The sequence below is a fragment of the Hyperolius riggenbachi genome, chromosome 6 (genome assembly GCF_040937935.1).
Source record: "Hyperolius riggenbachi isolate aHypRig1 chromosome 6, aHypRig1.pri, whole genome shotgun sequence".
NCBI classification, from domain to species: Eukaryota; Metazoa; Chordata; class Amphibia; order Anura; family Hyperoliidae; genus Hyperolius; species Hyperolius riggenbachi.
Window position 1 is genome coordinate 175,039,546 of NC_090651.1, and position 22,764 is coordinate 175,062,309.

The window sequence follows — 22,764 nt, forward strand, 5'->3', positions numbered from 1 at the left end:
ATAGAGATTTAAAACTTTGCTAACATGCACAATGTGTTATAATGAGAGGTCCCTGGTGATTCTAAGTATGCCACTGATTTTGGATCAAATCCAATCTATCTTGAATATAGTAGAAAAGGTCACTGTATCCTGAATAATAACCAGTATTCCAATCCAGATCAGCTATCCATAGATATGAATTTTATAGCATTGATTTATCCACTGTGAGTTATAATTAATATAACATAATCAAAAGGTCTCTAGTTTTTCAAATATCCCATTAAGAAGGCGATTAGTTAGCCAACAGCACCTCCAGAGGGTGAAATCCAGGATTGCATTTGGGTTAAAGATTAGTTATAGAAAACTCCCACTGTTCACTCCCACTGCCTTGTGATAGGCTGGGAGATTTGATCTCCTGGGCAGGACCATAGATAGTGATGAGTTTAAGAAGAGAGAGGGCATTCAATGAGGGATCATCAGACCACCAGCAGAAGAGGGCTCACAAGGGAATCCATGCCATCTGAATGATCACAAGCGGCCACGCCTAAAGGAATACGCCCCAGAGGCCATCTTGGTGACTATACTTGAATCCAGTTCTGTTTTCTTTTTAGTTAGATGGCTTATTACAGCGCAGAATATCTGAACATATGAGGTATTGATTGAATTTCATTGTTTGATAGAAATAACTATCCGAAAGGGGTGAGCTTTTCCAAAGTTGCAAATTGGAAACAACTCCCATAGGATTTACCATATGTTCATTGATAACTGGCTGTTTAACTCAGTTTTGGATAAAAGCTAGATTTCAAGATACCTCCCCTAAGTATTGATATTATGACATTTTGCCGCAGCAAGCAGGCCACACCTAGCAAGATTTAGGATGACTCAATAGATATTTTACTCCAAATATATATATATATATATATATATATATATATATATATATATATATATATATATATATATATATATATATATATATATATATATATATATATATATATATATATATATATAACCCGCTTGCTCTGTGTAGTAATACAGGCCAGCAGAGGTTAAAGTGTAGACAGAAGTAAAATTCCTGTCATTTTATAGTTTATTGCATATCAATTGTAGGGCAACGCCCAGTCGTTATATCCAATGGGTCATCCTAAATTTGTCATAGTGAATGGTATAGCTGACCTCAGCCATTTTATTTTGGATAGCGCATTTTGATTTTAACTGCGCCATTTTGATTTTTTATAGCGCCATTTTGATTGTGATAGCCGCCATTTTGTTTTTGATAGCCGCCACTTTGTTTTTAGTAGCCACCATTTTGATTTTGATAGCAGCCATTTTGTTTTTGATTGATTCAGCCATTTTGTCTCCAGGAATCCTGTGGTAAATTGATTGACATGGCCGGTGGCCATATTTGATGAGTCATAGCTCTACACTGTATTTGAATTGACTGCTAATGGTTTAAGCCTTTTACTTTTGGTAAATGAGTATAATAACATTTTGATGTTTTACTGAAACTGTATTATCCAGCTCATTGCTCATTATAGGAATAACCTTACGAGTTTTGTTTTAAATCAAAAGTGCAATTTTATATTGTTTTGATATTGTAATATTTATTTGATATTAAATTGATATTTTTACAAATTGGTCTACGTTTACATGTTTAAACCAGTACTTGGAAAAACCTCGAAAAACGAGCTCACAGTTAGGCGTATGTTTGTATTTTTAGCTCCTCCCATTTTCCCAGGAGCATTACATTTTATTTTGAAGGATTTATACAAACATTGACAAAACGCCTGACAAGTCCCTGTGTCCCCCTCCTGTCCTCCTGTGTGTGCCCCCTCCTGTGCATGTCCATGTGTGTGCCCCCTCCTGTGCATGTCCATATGTGTGCCCCCCCAGTCCCCATCCTGTCCTCTGTGCCCCCCCATGTCGAGCTCTCCCCCGGTAACAATAACTGCAGAGCAACTCACCTTTCTATGGATTCCAGCGCTGTGTGGTCTGCTGTGTGGTCCTCCGCCTCCAGCATGTCAGCTACACCTGTAAATGAAAAGTTAGCGCAGAGACGCTCACCTACTCAGCGTCAGCAGCACGATCTGCAGACATCTCGGTCCCGGGAGGCCGAGATGTCTGCTCACCTACTCGGCGGCAGCCGCGGTGGTGGCAGCACGATCTGCAGACATCTCGTCCCGGGAGGCTTCCCCTAGTGACGGCTCCTGCTAATGACTCATTGAGTCATGGGGAATGACTCATTGAATCATTCACAGGAGCCGTTTCTAGGGGAAGCTGCGCGGCTCCCCCTAGTGACGGCTCCTGTTAATGATTCAATGAGTCATTCCCCATGACTCAATGAGTCATTAGCAGGAGCCGTCACTAGGAGAAGCCTACCGGGAGAGATGTCTGCAGATCGTGCTGCCACCGCCGCGCTGCCGCTGAGTAGGTAAGCGTCTCTGCGCTAACTTTTCATTTACAGGTGTAGCTGACATGCTGGAGGCGGAGGACCACACAGCAGACCACACAGCGCTGGAATCCATAGAAAGGTGAGTTGCTCTGCAGTTATTGTTACCGGGGGAGCGGACCGGCAGACCACACAGGGGGACAAGGCAGGAAGTCCCCGACAATGCGGCGGATCGGCGGTTGGCATCGGCAGGCGGTTCTGAAGTCGGGGATTCCCTGCCTTTGGAATATAAGACGCAGGCACTTTTTCCTATTTTTGGGGGAGAAAAAGTGCGTCTTATATTCCGAAAAATACGGTATATAGTCTCACTCATAGGGCTCTGAATTTTTTTTTTCTCTCTCCCAGTTACATTATGGGAACAGTTTTATTTTATATGCTTAACTATTTTAAAACTATTTAATAAAAGTTATGCTAGGTACACACCATACAATTTTCTGTTAGATTCTTCTGTTAGATTTACCTACAACATGGAAAAAAGCTATCTGGCAGGTAAATGTAAGAGAAAATCTAACAGAAAATTGTATGGTGTGTACCTAGCATTACTTTTTAAGACATCTCTGTGGAAAGGGTATACAACTGTATTTAATTAATCAGTAGTGTTTATTCTGAGCATATGATGATAAGCAAGTTCCTTGTTTATAAGGGAAATGTGCAAAGCAGATCTATGATAAAATGTCACAAAACTATGGGTGATACTGGCCCCCTCATATGCTTATGTTGGGTTGTCAATTTTAAAACAGGCCATTTCCAAGCTGAAAGTGGGAAAACCAGTGGTAGGCGTGTCTCTGTACCTGCAAATGTGAAAGCCATCCATTACATGATCATGAATGATATTGCTACCTATCAGGGAATACAATGCGAGAGAGATGGTGCCATTTTCCCCAAACGACTTGGAAATTAGAAAGCTTGATGCAAAGTGGATCCCAAAAATTTTGACAATTTTACTTAACAGGAGACATGTGGAGACATCTGTATATAAATAGTAACCATTTTTGGGATTCAAAAGGGAGTTCTGCTCGTGGACTACCTAGAAACTACCACAGGGTTTAACCATCAATGCAACATATTGCTGTTCTTTATTGACAAAACAACATCAAGGAAAAATGTTGAGGAAAACTCTCCAAAGGGGCCACAGTGTTCTCCCCAGAAATTTTTTCCAGCCGGGTGGCATAAAAAGTAGCCAGGTGCCGTGCAACGGGGGGATGCAACTATGCTTACAGAATAAAAAGAGGATGAGGAGGCAGGCCGATGTACCTGCTAAGTACACACAATACAATTTTCTGACAGATTTACTGTCAGATCAATTATTCTCAACAGATCCGATCTGATTTTCGATTTTCTGTTCACGTCTATAGGAAATCGTGCGGAAATCAATTTGGACATGTTGGGAATAATCGATCTGACAGTAAATCTGTCAGAAAATTGCATTGTGTGTGCCTAGCATTAGGGAGAGATTGTTTCAGATTAAGGTGCTCAGGTCCTTTAAGTAGACTTGAACACAGAACTTCCTCTCTGCTCTAAAACATGAACAGCATAACCTTTAAAAGACATTTTTTTTTTGCTACAGCGGATACAAATCCTGCAATAAATCTGCAGTGTGTCTACTTCCTGCTTTCTTGGAAGCAGACATGTTAACATTCAGTGCTTTTCAAATGAGCTCAATTTGCAGTCATTTGACACAGAAAGAGATCAAATTACACAGGCTATTCTCTCTAAATACAAGGTGCATTTCTCCGTTTTCTTCTGTCCTGTGCAAGAGTTCAGTTCCACTAAGTTCCCGCAGTGTGAAGGGGGAGGGGCAGCACTAAAGACACGATACAAGCTGGGGCCAGGGCACACACACAGCAGGAGACAAGTGCACAGGACGCTGCCTTACAGACAGCAGATCACTAAACATGCTGTGCATGGCTGTGTCCAGGGGCGTAGCAATAGGCCCTGCAGCGCCTGCGCCCGCGGGGGGGCCCGGCCCCCCCCTGGGGCCCGCTCGGGGCCGTTTTTTGGGGGCTGGAGGGGTGGCAGCATGAGGGGAAAGCCTTGCCCACAGTCGGCGGGGAGAGGGGAAGTTCCCCCCTCTCCCTCACCTCGGGGCTCTCCCCTCTGCGCTCCCCTCCAGCTAGTCAATGTGTGTGGGCAGCGGCGGCGGGATACATACCTTCTTCCTTGCGTTCCATCGCCGCCTTCTCGCTCTAGCGGCTGACGTCACTTCCGGAAGCGGAAGTGACGTCAGCCGCTAGAGCGAGAAGGCGGCGATGGAACGCAAGGAAGAAGGTATGTATCCTGCTGCTGCCCGCTGCCCGCTGCCCACACACATTGACTAGCTGGAGGGGGATTTTCAGGTGTCTGCTGCCCACATTACGATTTTCAGGTGTCTGCTGCCCACATTACGATTTTCAGGTGTCTGCTGCCCACATTACGATTTTCAGGTGTCTGCTGCCCACATTACGATTTTCAGGTGCCTGCTGCCCACATTGCGATTTTCAGGTGTCTGCTGCCCACATTACGATTTTCAGGTGCCTGCTGCCCACATTACGATTTTCAGGTGTCTGCTGCCCACATTACGATTTTCAGGTGTCTGCTGCCCACATTACGATTTTCTGGTGACTGCTGCCCACATTACGATTTTCTGGTGACTGCTGCCCACATTACGATTTTCTGGTCACTGCTGCCCACATTGCGATTTTCTGGTCTCTGCTGCCCACATTACGATTTTCAGGTGTCTGCTGCCCACATTACGATTTTCAGGTGTCTGCTGCCCACATTACGATTTTCAGGTGTCTGCTGCCCACATTACGATTTTCAGGTGCCTGCTGCCCACATTACGATTTTCTGGTGTCTGCTGCCCACATTACGATTTTCTGGTGTCTGCTGCCCACATTACGATTTTCAGGTGTCTGCTGCCCACATTACGATTTTCAGGTGTCTGCTGCCCACATTACGATTTTCTGGTGACTGCTGCCCACATTACGATTTTCTGGTCACTGCTGCCCACATTGCGATTTTCTGGTCACTGCTGCCCACATTACGATTTTCAGGTGCCTGCTGCCCACATTACGATTTTCAGGTGTCTGCTGCCCACATTACGATTTTCAGGTGTCTGCTGCCCACATTACGATTTTCTGGTGACTGCTGCCCACATTACGATTTTCTGGTCACTGCTGCCCACATTACGATTTTCAGGTGTCTGCTGCCCACATTACGATTTTCTGGCCCACATTACGATTGTCTGGTAAAATGCTGCCCACTTTACAATTAATTTACAGTGAAACGCTGCCCCATTACGATTATTTGGCACCTATGGGGGGGGGGGCCCCATCCAAATATTCGCAGGGGGGCCCAGTGATTTCTAGTTACGCCCCTGGTGTTGTTGCTATGGAAGCACAATGACGTGGCCACAACACAGTGGCTACCATCAGGCGGGGTAAGGAGGAAAAGAATGCACTCAACCAAGACAATTCAGTACTCAGGATATTCACAAGCACATTGGGGCAACTGTACAGTACAAGATTTTCAGAAGAGATAGGCGAACTGTCCACCTTGGCTGACAACACTAGCGTGTGAACCAGCCAGAAATAAGCTCATCTGGTCTGAGAAAAGTAGTTAAGGTTTTGAGGGAATAAACTATTAAGTAATATTCTTGAATTTATATGCAAATTAACACAGCCAACCAGTTAGAACGCCTGAATTTGTCTCAGAATACAAACAACATTTACATAAATGTGGTATGAAGCTGCAGCAACAATTTTAACTATTAAAGGGCATACAGATGACCCATAATACCCAGTCCAACAGGCAGCCTGTGAGCTACTCCCACCTTATCTGTCTGCTTACTGTACCCTGGCAATACTTGCCTGGCTACGTGTCCCTGACTTTCCATTGCACTGCTACGCCACATCTCTTCCCAACATGGCTTACTTTACAGGACTGTACAAACCGGTGTGACAATACCACAGTGATAAATGTATAAAACGGTGTATAAAAAGTACAATTAGCAGCAACAGTTAAAGCATAGGTGTTAGATCCTATGCAATAGTAATATCGTCGGTAATAACTGACTCTCAGTCCAAAAAGCATAAACGAATATCTTGTGAAGTGCGTGTTTCAATGCCAAAGAGATACTGAACTGGCAACAGCTGATAGAGTCGGTGTCTGCCACAATGTCAATGCAGTTCCATTATTGCAGGCAAACGTCACGGTGTTCCAGGAGCCAGTTAGTGCACTACAAGTCAACCAGTGGTAAAACTGCAGTTCTGGCTCGTCACTGTAATTCTACTCTCAGACAGTGGTCCATTGGCACTGCAGTCCCAGTTCCTGTCATTGGTCATACTGCAGTACCTGCCCCAGTCAAAGTGGTCCCAGGATACAAGAGACCTTTCAAAAGGAAAGCAATATACATACGGAGATGCTCTGGGAAGATGGGGACACATGGCAAGCACTGCAAAGCTAGGACACACAACAGTAGTTAGTAAAAAAAAAAAAAAAAAAAACTCTTTTTTGAGGTATACCTGGCCATAGAAGTTTGGCAACCTTGGACAGCACTGATAGGGGCTGGTTCACACTGCTCTAAAAAATGGCATGATTTAGTGGGGCGCGAGTGCATGCGTAGAGGGATTTTATGTTAAAGGGAAGGTTCACGCAGGAGCTAAAAAAAAAAAAAAATCTACTTACCTGGGGCTTCCTCCAGCCCGTGGCAGGCAGGACGTGCCCTCGCCGCGGCTCCGCAGGTGCCCAGTCTTCTCCGGTGGCGCACCCGACCTGGCCATGCCCGGCTGCCAGGTTTGGCTCTTCTGCGCACCAAAATGCGCCTCACTGAGGCGCGCTGACGTCATCGGACGTCCTCCGGGCTGTACTGCGCAGGCGCAGAACTACTACGCCGGCGCAGTACAGCCCGGAGAACGTTCGATGACGTCAGCGCGCACCAGTGACATGCACGTTGGAGCGCAGAAGAGCCCGACCTGGCAGCCGGGCCTAGCCAGGTCGGGTGCGCCACAGGAGAAGACCGGGAGCCTGTGGAGCCGCGGCGAGGGCACATCCTGCCTGCCATGGGCTGGAGGAAGCCCCAGGTAAGTAGATTTGGATTTTTCTTTTTTTAGCTCCTGCGTGAACCTTCCCTTTAAGTATAGGAGCAATTTACACTTGCCACTGAAAATGGAGCAAACTCTGCAAATGCCCAAGGAGTCAATGCAATTGACTCAGCAGAAAAGTAGACTTTCAGTTTTAATTCAGTAAGTAAACAAAAGTTTTCCATAAAAATGTGAGACAAAAGCATTTTTTTTTTTTTTTTTTTTTTTTTTTACACAATTTCTTAATTTCAGGGGCTCAAAAGTAATTGCACAATTGGCTCAAAGGCTATTTCATGGGCAGGTGAAGGCAAGTCCGCCTGTGACAAAAAACCCACCAATCCCATCTTACTATGCCACAGTTGCTATTCAGGTATCATCCACTAGAGCAGTGGTTCTCAACCTGGGGTCCGTGTACGCCTGGGGGTACATCAGTATCTGTCAGAGGGTCCCCAGGGGCCGCAGACAAAATGGCGGAGAACCACTGCAGCACAGTTTAGAATTACTATACCAGCTATTTTAAATCTCCCCGCAGCGCACGCTATGCTCCATTCACAGGCGCTCATGCGGGAGATGTGTAGTAGCCTAGCTCTCTGATTGGCCCAAATGCTGCGTGACAGGCAGCATTTGGGCCAATCAGATAGCTAGGCTACCCTACATCTCCCGCATGACCGCCTGAATAAAGCATAGCATGCGCTGCCGCCCGATTGTGGGACCCCCCCAGGTGTTGAACTGGCCACGGCTTCTAATAGACGCCGTGCCAGTTCATTCCCCGCAGCCCTGCTCCAGCCTGCATAGTCTTCGGCAGGCAGAGCAGGGCTACGGGAAGATGGCGGCTGAAGCCCTGTACTGGAAACTATTTGTATCTCCAGTACAGGGCTTCGGGCGCCAACTTCCCGTAGCCCTGCTATTCCAATTCAGAGTGGGAGATTTGCAGGAGCAACATCGTCCGGGGAGCTGCACACCAGAGGCCGGCCAGGTGAGGGGACTTCTGCCAGGTGAGTAAATTATTTTTTTTGCAGGTGAAATGCTGCCCACATTGCCTTTATTTTCTGCTGAAATGCTGCCCACATTGAGTTTATTTTCTTGCTGCCCACTGTACGGTTATTCTCTGGTGAAATGTTGTACAAATGGTGATTATTTTCTGCTGAAATGCTGCCCACATTGTGATTATTTTCTTGCTGCCCACTGTACGGTTATTTTCTGCTGAAATGCTGCTCGCTTTACAATTCTTTTATGGTGAAATGCTGTACACATTTTGATTATTTTATGGTGAAACGCTGCCCCATTACAATTGTTTGGCACCTATGGGGGGGGGGGCCCCACCCCCCACCCAAATTTTTGCAGGGGGGCCCAGTGATTTCTAGTAACGCCCCTGATTCTAAACTGTGCTGCAGCACATATACAGTATGTATGTATGTATGTATGTATGCAATACATGGGGAATATAGTTTTTCTGGGTGGGGGTGGGGATGGTTGAGCATTGTCCTGTAGCGAAGAATAGAGGAGCAGGGCACAGGAAGGGGAAGTCAAATACGCTAGTATTTGGCTCCACCCACATTATGTCATGGCCACACCCACCTTTTTGCCACGGCACGCTGCCTTATTCAGGAGGGGGTACATTTGCTTAGGTTTGAAAGAAAGGGGGAGAACCGAGATCCCGATATGGTGTAGTATGTTAATAAGGTGATGTCTGATCCAAGGCAATCACTGGATAAGCAGGCGGAAGAATTGTAACCTGACCCCGCTCAGGGTTAAGAAGTCGCTCTCTGTAGGATAGAAGGAAATGGGGATACACCCCTCCACCCAGGTCGGACTAAACAATTATGTGGTTTAAAGAGGAGCTGTTAGGTATAAGGTCTCAGAGAAAATAAACACATATATCAGTAGCTAAAGATTGGCTGTACTTACATTACATATGCATTTCACTGTCCACGTTTGTACTTCACAGAATTTGTATATAGTATATGCAGAGATAGATGCTCCTGACAGCTCATGGCAGGCTCCATGTTTTTCTGTCAAATGTGTCGTCATGTCCTGCCTGCTTCCTGATCACAGATAAGCTCCTACTTGAACAACACAGTGTGCAGTGAATATTAATGAGCCATGTGGCTAGGAACAATAGCTGACTCCTGCAGTGTACTCTGCCCCGGAGATTTATCAGTGCTACGTGCTGGACTGAGTTACAAGCTGCTGAAACGTCTCATTAGCAGCCGAGGGGAGGGCCCCAGAATGCTTTGCAGTATAGTATGCGGCTTGCGTCCTCTTAGGTCTAACAGCTTTTCTGATAAGAACACATCAAAGGTAAAAGAGATTTTTATCTTCAATAATGCCTTTATGGCTTCCTTCTAAACTGTTTAACACAGGAGAATAGAGGTTTAAATTAGCTTCTGCAGCCTGACAGTTACTCTTTAACAACAGAGGCGCCAAGTAGAGTAAAATTAGTTAAAATGGGGGAAGTGGGTGGACTCACCTCCCTTCTGAAAAAATGGCCAGACAACGGGCAGGTTACTTCAAGCTTAAAGTAACATTTATTATGAGCTCCAAAAGTGCAACGCATTTCTTTCACGGGTAACAGTCCAGCTTCTTCAGGCAAACAATTTTTGGAGGGAGCAAAGTCGGGTCAAGAGCCAGATATAGCGCCACAGAGGCGCTATATCTGGCTCTTGACCCGACTTTGCTCCCTCCAAAAATACAATCTTCTGGCAGATTTACCTGCCAGATGGATTTTTTCCAACATGTATGATCGATTTTTCTATCGATTTCCATAGACTTGAACGGAAATCAATCGGAAAATCGATCGAAATTCAGATCGGACAAGTTGGCAGGTAATACTGCCAAAAACAACTATCGTGTGTACCTAGCATAAGATTGGAAGGTGTGCCCATACATGATACAATCTAAATTGTATGCATAATCCATACAAAAAAAGAAAAAAAAATCATCAATTTTGCACTGGAAATCTGGTAACTTGCTGCCATCACTATCCAAATTGGTGGAGACACCTCGGACTAGCTATTCCTAAAATGAAGAAAGTTTATTGCAACTTAACTAGCCAAATCAAACAATTTATGTAGATAAGACAATGCGGTACTGTGTCTCTTCTGAGGAAAGAAAGTTTTAGCATGGATCAGAATAATCAGGTAACAAGGTCAAAAACTGGAACGATTAAATCGTTAGTTTTATTATGAAACTATACACAAAAAATATACACTACTTTGAAACTGCTAAAGAAATATATTGAGCAGCTGAACAGATTTGGTTGGATAGAAACAGAAAAGAGTGAATGATGAATTGTCAGAAAAGTTCATAATAACGTGTTTGGCTGTGTCCAATAAGTGGTAAAGTCTTTGAGCAGAGTAATCCAAAGTATTGCGTTTTGGCCAGTATCCAGTTGGCACCTGAATAGAATTTGACAAGGATGATGAACAAATGACGCAGAACTAAGTAGGATGCTGGGTTTTACCCACTCTACAGCTGGGGAGTGGCTATGACAAGCAAAGTCCAGCCTTGTTGCAATTGGAGCTAGGGGCAGTCCCCCATCCAAGGACAGATATCTGGCAGAATAGGACGATCGCTCAATGCCCATAAGTCATATTAGGAAACAGATTGCATATTTGCATTCAGTAAGACATTACGAATTCACACATATGAAACATGAGTATTAAACTGTAATGTATAACTGAGAACCTGTCGTAATCCGAGTCTGAGTGTCCAATCTGCCAGGGAATTTCGTAGAAGGTGTGTCAGATTACCCTTAATAATTACTGTTAAAAAATGGTTCAGTTCTCATATTCCTAGCAGCTAGAAATGCATTAAAAATGAAGGAATATGAATTTTAGGTTTCTCTGGGTTAGACTGGCATACCAACAGAACAGATGTGTGAGGAACACAGATAAGGATTTCTTTGAAGTTTCTGGCAAAAGTTTAGAAGTGTGCTTTGGCGACTGTCAGGGCTGGTAAGAGCCTGCTTTTATGAGTTTCTGTCAGGCTAATCCAAGAAGGATGGCTGGGGTAAACCGCTGTTAATTGCACTCAGTTTAACTTGGGACCCAGCTGCTAAAAGCTAATTGACTCTGCACTGAAAAATTTTAAACCCTTTGCTAGGCGGGAACATTGTTGTGAGATTGTGTTTGAGCTATGATGCAGCTGATATGAAATATATTGAATGTGTCACACCGTCATCAATTAAGCAGATAAGTCCTGGAGTTGATTTGAGGTGTGGTGCTTGCATGTGGAAGATTTTGCAGAACATGCGGTCAAAGGAGCTCCCCATGCAGGTGAAAAAAGTCATACTTAAACCTAATGAGGACCGACATGGTACGAATTTACTGTATGTCCAGTAGGTGGTGGTGGTGCTGCTGTTCTGACTGGACGCAAATTCTACGTCCTAATGAATAAAGCCTCCAGGCTGCAATTGCGCGCATCCGCCACTGGTAACAAAGTTGTCATTAGACAACTTAGTTACTATGTAACAACCAGGAGCCAATTAGTGTGGCTCCTGTACCCGTGATAACTGTAAGCCAATCACATCGATCACTCTTTACAAAGCAGCTGTTCTGCCCGTCTCTCCCTGTCAGTGTGGCAATCTTTTGACAGGGAGATATACACTGTGCTCTTCAAAGTTAAACAACACTTTTTAACCCTCTGAATATGTACAGTATGTGTGTATATATACAGTGGCTTGCAAAAGTATTTGGCCCCCTTGAAGTTTTCTACATTTTGTCACATTACTGCCACAAACATGAATCAATTTTATTGGAATTCCACATGAAAGACCAATACAAAGTGGTGTACACGTGAGAAGTGGAATGAAAATCAAACATGATTCCAAACATTTTTTACAAATAAATAACTGCAAAGTGGGGTGTGCGTAATTATTCAGCCCCCTGAGTCAACACTTTGTAGAACCACCTTTTGCTGCAATTACAGCTGCCAGTCATTTAGGGTATGTCTCTACCAGCTTTGCACATCTAGAGACTGAAATCCTTGCCCATTCTTCTTTGCAAAACAGCTCCAGCTCAGTCAGATAAGATGGACAGCGTTTGTGAACAGCAGTTTTCAGTTCTTGCCACTGATTCTCGATTGAATTTAGATCTGGACTTTGACTGGGCCATTCTAACACATGGATAGGTTTTGTTTTAACCTCCCTGGCGGTTTATTTATTTAGCCAGGGAGGCTGCAATGTGTTTTTTTTTTTAATAAAAAAAAAAAATATTTCATGCAGCCAACTGAAAGTTGGTTGCATGAAAGCCCACTAGAGGGTGCTCCGGAAGCGTACTTTCGATCGCCTCTGGCAATCGAAAGTAACAAGATAGGCCGCAATGAGCGGCCTATCTTGTTTCGCTTTCCTCGTCGCCATGGCGACGAGCGGAGTGACGTCATGGACGTCAGTCGACGTCCTGACGTCAGAGCCGCCCGATCCAGCCCCTAGCGCCGGCCGGAACTGTTTGTTCCGGCTGCGCTGGGCTCGGGCGGCTGGGGGGACCCTCTTTCGCCGCTGCACGCGGCGGATCGCCGCGGAGCGGCGGCGATCGGGCAGCACACGCGGCTGGCAAAGTGTCGGCTGCGTGTGCTGCTTTTTTCAGAAAGTAAATCGGCCCAGCAGGGCCTGAGCGGCGACCTCCGGCGGCATACCCCGAGCTCAGCTCGGGATTACCGCCAAGGAGGTTAAACCATTCCATTGGTGCCCTGGCTTTATGTTTAGGGTCATTGTCCTTCTGGAAGATGAACCTCTGCCCCAGTCTCAAGTATTTTGCAGACTCCAAGAGGTTTTCTTCCAAGATAGCCCTGTATTTGGCTCCATCCATCTTCCCATCAACTCTGACCAGATTCCCTGTCCCTGCTGAAGAGATGCACCCCCAGAGCATGCAGAGCATAATGCTGCCACCACCATATTGGACAGTGGGGATGGTGTGTTCTAAGTGATGTGCAGTGTTAAGTTTTCCGCCACACATAGCGTTTTGCATTTTGGCCAAAAAGTTCCATTTTGGTCTCATCTGACCGGAGCACCTTTTTTCCACGTTTGCTGTGTCCCCCACATGGCTTGTGGTAAACTGCAAACAGGACTTCTTATGCTTTTCTGTAAACAATGGCTTTCTTCTTGCCACCCTTTCATAAAGGCCAACATTGTGCAGTGCACGACTAATAGTTATCCTATGGACAGAATCCCCCACCTGAGCTGTAGATCTCTGCAGCTCGTCCAGAGTCACCATGGCCCTCTTGACTGCATTTCTGATCAGCGCTCTCCTTGCTTGGCCTGTGAGTTTAGGTGGATGGCCTTGTCCTGGTAGGTTTACAGTTGTGCCATACTCCTTCCATTTCTGAATGATCACTTGAACAGTGCTCCGTGGGATGTTCAAGGCTTTGAAAATCTTTTTGTAGCCCAAGCCTGCTTTAAATTTCTCAATAACTTTATCCCTGACCTGTCTGGTGTGTTCTTTGGACTTCATGGTGTTGTTGCTCAGAATATTCTCTTAGACAACATCTGAGGCCATCACAGAGCAGCTGTATTTGTACTGACATTAGATTACACACAGGTGCACTCTAGTCATTAGCACTCATCAGGAAATGTCTACGGGCAACTGACTGCACTGAGACCAAAGGGGGCTGAATAATTATGCACACGCCACTTTGCAGTTATTTGTAAAAAATGTTTGGAATCATGTATGATTTTCGTTCCACTTCTCACGTGTACACCACTTAGTATTGGTCTTTCATGTGGAATTCGAATAAAATTGATTCAGGTTTGTGGCAGTAATGTGTCAAAATGTGGAAAACTTCAATGGGGCCGAATACTTTTGCAAGCCACTGTATATATACACATATATACGTACGTGCGTGTTTTGTCAGGGAGGCTTGTCTAGTTACTTGCTATAGGTCAGACTGTATGCTCATATGACTGACCTTTAACCCAGCCCTAACATCTGCAAACAGGGCAGGCAGCGTTCATGCAAGGTCTTTTAACAATCCTAGGTTTGGCAACAGGGAATCCAGAAGATGCAAAGTCATGTACAAGCCGGGTAGATAACAGAAGATCAGAAGAAGCGTAGTCAGGTACAATCTGGGTCGGCTACAAGGTATCAGATCTGCAAGAAGCTTGGTCAAGACAGACAGAATCTGCAGCAAGACAAGGCACTTGGTGTGAGCGCAATCTCAACTACAAGCCCAGCATAGGCTATAACAGGCGAAGACAGAGTGCTCACCTTTCTTTTATATTAGCACCAACCAATCAAAAGTAACGGAATCCAAAACAACCAGTCTGCGGCATGTCAGCAAGTCAGCTGACATGCCGATACACATGCTGCCATTGTTTACAGCGGCTGAGTGCGTACTGAGGACGCGTCCGCTTGGCCAATAAGGAAGGAGCTCCACTGACATCAGAGCTTCGCCGAGACCCAGAGGCTTGCGCCTCAGCGTGGCGAGGTTTTACACAAACATACAGTAGGTTGCAAAAGTATTCGGCCCCCTTGAAGTTTTCCACATTTTGTCATATTACTGCCACAAACATGAATTTTATTGGAAATCCACATGAAAGACCAACACAAAATGGTGTACACATGAGAAGCGGAACGAAAATCATACAGGATTCCAAACATTTTTTACAAATAACTGCAAAGTGGTGTGTGTATTCGGCCCCTTTTGATCTGAGTGCAGTCAGTTGCCTATAGACATTGCCTGATGACTAGAGTGCACCTGTGTGTAATCTAATGTCAGTACAAATACAGCTGCTCTGTGAGGGCCTCAGAGGTTGTCTAAGAGAATATTGGGAGCAACAACACCGTGAAGTCCAAAGAACACACAAGATAGGTTAGGAATAAAGTTATTGAGACATTTAAAGCAGGCTTCGGCTACAAAAAGATTTCCAAAGCCTTGAACATCCCACGGAGCACTGTTCAAGCGATCATTCAGAAATGGAAGGAGTATGGAGCAACTGTAAACCTACCAAGACAAGGCCATCCACCCAAACTTACAGGCCAAACAAGGAGAGCGCTGATCAGAAATGCAGTCAAGAGGCCCATGGTAACTCTGGACGAGCTGCAGAGATCTACAGCTCAGGTGGGAGACTCTGTCCATAGGACCACTATTAGTCATGCACTGTAAAAAGTTGGCCTTTATGGAAGAGTGACAAGAAGAAAGCCATTGTTAACAGAAAGCATAAGAAGTCCCGTTTGCAGTTTGCCACAAGCCATGTGGGGAACACAGCAAACATGTGGAAGAAGGTGCTCTGGTCAGATGAGACCAAAATGGAACTTTTTGGCCAAAATGCAAAACGCTATGTGTGGCAGAAAACTAACACTGCACATCACTCTGAACACACCATCCCCACTGTCAAATATGGTGGTGGCAGCATCATGCTAGGGGGGTGCATCTCTTCAGCAGGGACAGGGAAGCTGGTCAGAGTTGATGGGAAGATGGATGGAGCCAAATACAGGGCAAACTTGGAAGAAAACCTCTTGGAGACTGCAAAAGACTTGAGACTGGGGCGGAGGTTCACCTTCCAGCAGGACAATGACCCTAAACATAAAGCCAGGGCAACAATGGAATGGTTTAAAACAAAACATATCTATGTGTTAGAATGGCCCAGTCAAAGTCCAGATCTAAATCCAATCGAGAATCTGTGGCAAGATCTGAAAACTGCTGTTCACAAACGCTGTCCATCTAATCTGACTGAGCTGGAGCTGTTTTGCAAAGAAGAATGGGCAAGGATTTTTAGTCTCTAGATGTGCAAAGCTGGTAGAGACATACCCTAAAAGACTGGCAGCTGTAATTGCAGCAAAAGGTGGTTCTACAAAGTATTGACACAGGAGGCCGAATAATTACGCACACCCCACTTTGCAGTTATTTATTTGTAAAAAATGTTTGGAATCATGTATGATTTTCGATCCACTTCTCACATGTACACCACTTTGTATTGGTCTTTCACGTGGAATTCCAATAAAATGTATGCATGCTTGTGGCAGTAATGTGACAAAATGTGGAAACCGTCAAGGGGGCCGAATACTTTTGCAACCCACTGTAAATACACACACACAATATCTCTCTACTATATAACGTATATACTCGCATATAAGCCGAGGTACCCACTTTCCCCTCAAAAACCATGAAAAAATCATTGACTCGCATATAAGCCTCCTCCCCAGTATAGCCCCCCTCCACAGTATAAATAGCCAAATGTACCACCACGAGGCATCCCCATACCCAGTTTTAATAGCCAGATGTGCCCCCAGTATGAGGTAGCCCATTTCCCTGTAGCCATATGTGTCCTCAGTAGGCTGCCCCCTCTCCATAGCCAGCACCCTACTTATCATTACAAGCCATGTACCTTATAGTGACACAGACTTTGCTCAGAATTATGCAGGACACATGCACATTATTCAGAAAGTATTTACATATTGTGAACTCATCCAATAAAGTGCAATATGCAATCCATGAATTTGATGTAATTTGCAACAGGAAAAAAATCATGAGAAAATTAAATAATCAATACATCATATACTATGCTAACAGCATGTCATAAATCAGACAGTGCCAAGTGCAGTAGATATAGGAAATTGTGCAAAACAAAGACTGCAAAGAAAAATTGATGACGAGTGAAAAGTGTAACCAGTGAATAAAGTGCCAAGTGGACGTGGAAAAAAGAGAGAAAGAAACACATGCAACAGCAGCAGCAATTAAAGAGTCAATGAAAAGATTGTGCACTCTGTGCAGAGCACAGTGAAAGTGTTACCGAGCAGACAAGGCTGCTGAATGCCTGAAATATAAAGCAGAACAGGGAGGGCAATAGTGCACAGCAAATAAATCACCAAGTCTGGACGGAGGCTGTTCTGCTGTTCGCTTTCCCACCATACATTCAGCTGTTCACCTCTGCTCCGTGTCAGCCATCTGATCAGCCATTTACTTTGCTCCATTCGGCGATGTAATTAGCAGTTCTCCCCTGCACCCCATGGCTATGTTATCAGTTATTCTCTTCAGCACTGTGCGGCCATGTGATCAGCTGTACTCTCTGCACCCCGAGGCCATGTTAATTAACTGTTCTCCACTGCACTGTGCGGCCATGCGATCCGCTATTCTTCTCTGTACTGTGCGGCCAGGTGTTCAGCGTTTCCCCTCTGCTCTGTTCAGCCATCCAATCATCTGTTCTCCACCCTCCTGCAATCCAATCCAGTAAGCTCTCCCCGCCTGCCATCCACTGCAGAGAAGCATGTTGCTCGCTGCAAGTCCACACAGCACCAGCGTCACTACAGGCACTGGCATTATCGCTACACTCCTTTCCGATCATGTCTTCACTCGGGGGCACAGGATCGGGTGAGTCAGTACACTTGTGCGCACTGACACAGCAAGGTGATTCGCACATAAGTCGAATTTGAGAGAATATATATCTATCTATCTCTCTATCTCTCTCTATACACACATATAGAGATACCTATACATAGAAAGAGATAGAGATAGAGATAGAGATATAGAGATAGAGATATAGAGATATAGATAGATAGATAGAGAAAGTTTTACACATTTTGTCATATTACTGCCACAAACATGAAAAACATGAATCAAATTTTATTGGCATTCCACGTGAAAGACCAATACAAAGTGGTGTACACATGAGAAGTGAAACAAAAATCGTACATGATTCCAAACATTTTTTACAAATAAATGCTAAGTGTTGTGTGCATGATTGTTCAGCCCCCTTTGGTCTCAGTGCAGTCAGTTGCCCATAGACATTGCCTGATGAGTGCTAATGACTAAATAGAGTGCACCTGTGTGCATAGAGTGCTGCTCTGTGACGGCCTCAGAGGTTGTCTAAGAGAATATGCACTGCACAAAGTTGGTCTTTATGAAAGAGTGGCAAGAAGAAAGCAATTGTTAACAGAAAAGCATAAGAAGTCCCGTTTGCAGTTTGCCACAAGCCATGTGGGGGACACAGCAACCATGTGGAAGATGGTGCTCTGGTCAGATGAGACCAAAATGGAACTTTTTGGCCAAAATGCAAAACGCTATGTGTGGCAGAAAACTAACACTTCACATCACTCTGAACACACCATCCCCACTGTCAAATATGGTGGTGGCGGCATCATGCTCTGGGGGTGCTTCTCTTCAGCAGGAACAGGGAAGCTGGTCAGAGTTGATGGGAAGATGGATGGAGCCAAATATAGGGCAATCTTGGAAGAAAACCTCTTGGAGTCTGCAAAAGACTTGAGACTGGGGCGGAGGTTCACCTTCCAGCAGGACAACGACCCTAAACATAAAGCCAGGGCAACAATGGAATGGTTTAAAACAAAACATATCCATGTGTTAGAATGGCCCAGTCAACGTCCAGATCTAAATCCAATCGAGAATCTGTGGCAAGATCTGAAAACTGCTGTTCACAAACGCTGTCCATCTAATCTGACTGAGCTGGAACTGTTTTGCACAGAAGAATGGGCAAGGATTTCAGTCTCTAGATGTGCAAAGCTGGTAGAGACATACCCTAAAAGACTGGCAGCTGTAATTGCAGCAAAATTGGTTCTACAAAATATTGACTCAGGGGGCCGAATAATTACGCACACCCCACTTTGCAGGGGGTTTTTTTGTTTGTTTTTCAAAGGATACCACAGCTGAACAAACAGAAAGATCCAGTGTGTAGGGGGTTAAAAGTACATACTGTGACCTCCGTCTGCTGCTGTTCGTGGAGGATTCATGCCGGTGTCCCGGCGACTTGCGTGACCCTTGACCTGGATATAAATCTTCGTCTTCACTTGTGGTGGCGCATAGCTATGGGCTCAGAAGCACGCTGTCCCCTGCGTCTACTCTGGGCCGCGTGTGCGCTCCATTACACCAAGTTTCACATGATTAATCATGTGACGCTTGGTGTAATGGAGCGCACACGCAGCCCAGAGTAGACGCAGGGGACAGCGTGCTTCTGAGCCCATAGCTATGCGCCACCAGAAGTGAAGAGGCGAAGATTTATATTCAGGTCAAGGGTCAAGCAAGTCGCCCAGGACACCGGCATGAATCTTCCACGAACGGCAGCAAAGGGAGGGGGCAGGAGGAGGTCACAGTATGTACTTTTAACCCCCTACACACTGGATCTTTCTGTTTGTTCAGCTGTGGTATCCTTTAAATGTTTGGAATAGTGTATGATTTTCGTTCCACTTTTCACATGTACAGCACTTTGTTTCGTCTTTCACATGGAATTCCAATAAAATTGATTAATGTTTGCAGCAGTAATATGACAAAATGTGGAAAACTTCAAGGGGGCCGAATACTTTTGCAAACACACACACACACACACACACACACACACACACACACACACACACACACACACACACTATCTATCTCTATCTATCTAGGTGTGTGTACACAAGTAAGTTGACCAAAGCCTGTTTAAAAACGGGCTGTAGGTCTCCTCACACCGCTGCCATATGTCAGTGTGTATGTGCGCTCACCCGTCCGGCTCCCTGGCCCTGTCGTCCTGTCCCAACTGCTGTCCGTGCTGCACATTTTAAATACAAAAATTGTATGCCTGCCTTGTTGTTCATCTGCATCTAATACTTTTAGCCAAAGAGAGAAGAAGCATGTAGATCAGATGTTCGACTGAAGTCTGACTTGTTTTGCCACATGCTTGTTTTAGGTGGGGGATTCATGAAAAATAAGCAGGATGTCAGGCAACTTGTAAATAAATATGGTAGTGTCTATATTCCTTTCACTTAAGGGTTCCAGTAATTAAAAAAAAAACAAAAAAACAAAAAAAACACGTTTTTGTAAGCTATGCATGAGCTCACTCTCCCTTTCACATTGACTAAATAGACATAAACCCTTAAGCTATCTTTAAAGGGAACCTAAACTGAGAAGGATGTGGATTTTTCCTTTTAAAATAACACCAGTTACCTGACTCTTGCTGATCCTGTCTCTCTAATTAATACTTTCAGCCACAGCCCCTCAACAAGCATGCAGATCAGATGCTCTTACTTAAGTCAGACTGGATTAGCTGCATGCTTGATTCAGGTGTGTGATTCAGCCACTACTGCAGCCAAAGAGATCAACAGGACTGAAAAGCAACTTGTATTGTTCAAAAGGAAACATCCGTATCCCTCTAAGTTAAGGTACCCTTTATGCACACAAGCCTTTAGGTTCACTATAACACAAAATTAGAAACATGAAAAGTTAACTTACCAATAACAATGTGTGGCTTCTTTGCAAGTGCCAAAGCTTGAGACATCATGTCAATTCCACCCACGATAACCACTGAAAAAGTCAAGCAAAAAAAAAAAAGTTAGATTGAAACATCCCTTTTTTTATTCTTACAGCATTGTAAGACATGCCTAATATTTGTACATGATAGGGGGTGGGGGGGGGTGGAGACTGGCGACGGATCATGAGCACCCAAAGGCTTACTATGGGTTGTGCCATGGACAGTCACAATGGATCTACTGTACAATCTACTGTGACCGTCCAACTTCTCACTACTCTGCTGTGTCCATTGAAATGGACAAGTTGTGTCCGATTTTTGTCCGATGTCCAGAAAAGTCATGCAGGCCGGGACTTTGTGTAACATCACTGCAATGGAGGGAACTGACATGTCAGAACATGTCTGAACAGATCTTATGCTTAGCATAGGTCTTGATGGCACATCTGTTGCAGATATGGAGTTAAATCTGTACCTAGCCTTAAAGTGTGTTAAAACTGTTGGGCATAAAATCAAAAATCAATTCTTTATTTTTATATAGTAAACAAGTAATAAGGATGCTAACCAAGCAATCCAAAAGTTACTTTTCTTGTTAAATGATCATTCTCCAGTTTACCTGACTTATTTGGTACACACAAAATTTGGTACAAAAAAAGGAAGTTGCAGGGCATGCTGGGTTGTCCTTTTTTGCTTCTCTATTTCCCCTCAGACTTAACTAATGCAGCCTGATTGGCTGAAGCCTCTTTCTCTCCAGTTTTCTCCTCCCACACCTCTGTTCCTCTCTGAATGGCCAGCATTTCTCATGCTGAGACAATGCACGTTCTATAGTCAAGGGCAGGCAAATCAGGCAGAGGAGAGTATGGGAGGAAATTACATCAGGATTGGCTTCAAAATAGCCAAACTTAAAATGAGAAACACTAAAAAGGATTTTCTCTTTTTTTCTGTAGAAAAATCACTAAAATCAAAACATGGACAGTGCAATACATAGGTTATGTAAGTAGAGCAAGTATTTATCTACTTATCGTGTCTTTTTTCTGAGATAGTATGACTGACAGCGCCTCTTTAAGGTGGCTCCCAGCCTCCATGATCCCCCCCCCCCCCCCCCCCACCCCACTCTCCCAAACCATGCGGTTTCTCTTTTCACTCCCAAGTCCCAGGCGCTTATGTGATGTAGGCTATAGATGTCAAATACTGATGTGACCACTAGAGGCCTCTAGCATTTCTTATGTCACACAGGTGCCTTGGGAGTGAAGAGAGAGGGAGTAGAGAGAAAAGGCTGAAACCGCACTGTGGACAGATGAGTAGCTTAGTTGCTCTTTCAATCAAAATCAATCAAACCTAACAATGCACTTCCAACCAACCGGCGGTCGGCTAAAATTTTCCGTCCTGCACAATCAACCAAGTTTGCGGAATACATTTCTAGCAGATTTGTTAAAATGAAAGAAATGGCTGGATATCTATGCCAAAAAATATATAAATAAATAAAAAATAAAAAAATAAAAACTAAAAACCATGTAATATCTAGCTGCTGAAAACTGAAATGGCCTAGAAAGAAAGGTTTTTAAACTGATTACTTCCTACGCTACTTCCTGAAAACCTGTTACCTCAACCGTTTATCACAGGGTTCGGAGGGCGTTCTATACATTTTATTTTAATTTTTTTGGCTTAACGTGCCAGCTTTTTTGAAGTAAAAGATAACAGGAAATATAATAATCACAGGTTTTCAAGATAACAGTACTGCAAAAATGTCACTTACAGTAGCAATGTGTATTAATTTGGACACTAATGATCCAATCCTTTTCATTTAGGCTGCTTTCACAATAAGACGTTACAGGCGCACGTTAGTGCAGCCTGTAATGCAGCCTAACTCACAGCAATGAAAACGAAATGGGCTGTTCACAGTGCCCACGTTGCGTTACATTGTAACGCAGCATGTTTAAACAAAGTGCTGCATGCTGTACATTATACGCGGCTAAGCCGCGTTAGACTGTTGGCAAATGCTCAGTAATGTTGGAGGAGGTCTCCCCTCCTCCTCCGCAGCCAGGCACATGGCTAATTAATATTCACTGCACTGTGTGACGTGCGGTGTTTACTTCCTGAAGCGG

The 22,764-nt window shown here is 44.5% G+C and overlaps 1 protein-coding gene across 1 annotated transcript in view; it reads right to left on the reverse strand.

Annotated features, from left to right (window-relative positions):
• Positions 1-22,764, reverse strand: part of DDX47 (DEAD-box helicase 47) — a 403,902-nt gene that overhangs the window by 289,761 nt on the left and 91,377 nt on the right. Inside the window, exon 4 of the mRNA XM_068242689.1 lies at positions 20,647-20,718. Within this exon, the coding sequence (XP_068098790.1) occupies positions 20,647-20,718 (72 nt within the window). The remainder of the gene's footprint in view (positions 1-20,646; positions 20,719-22,764) is intronic.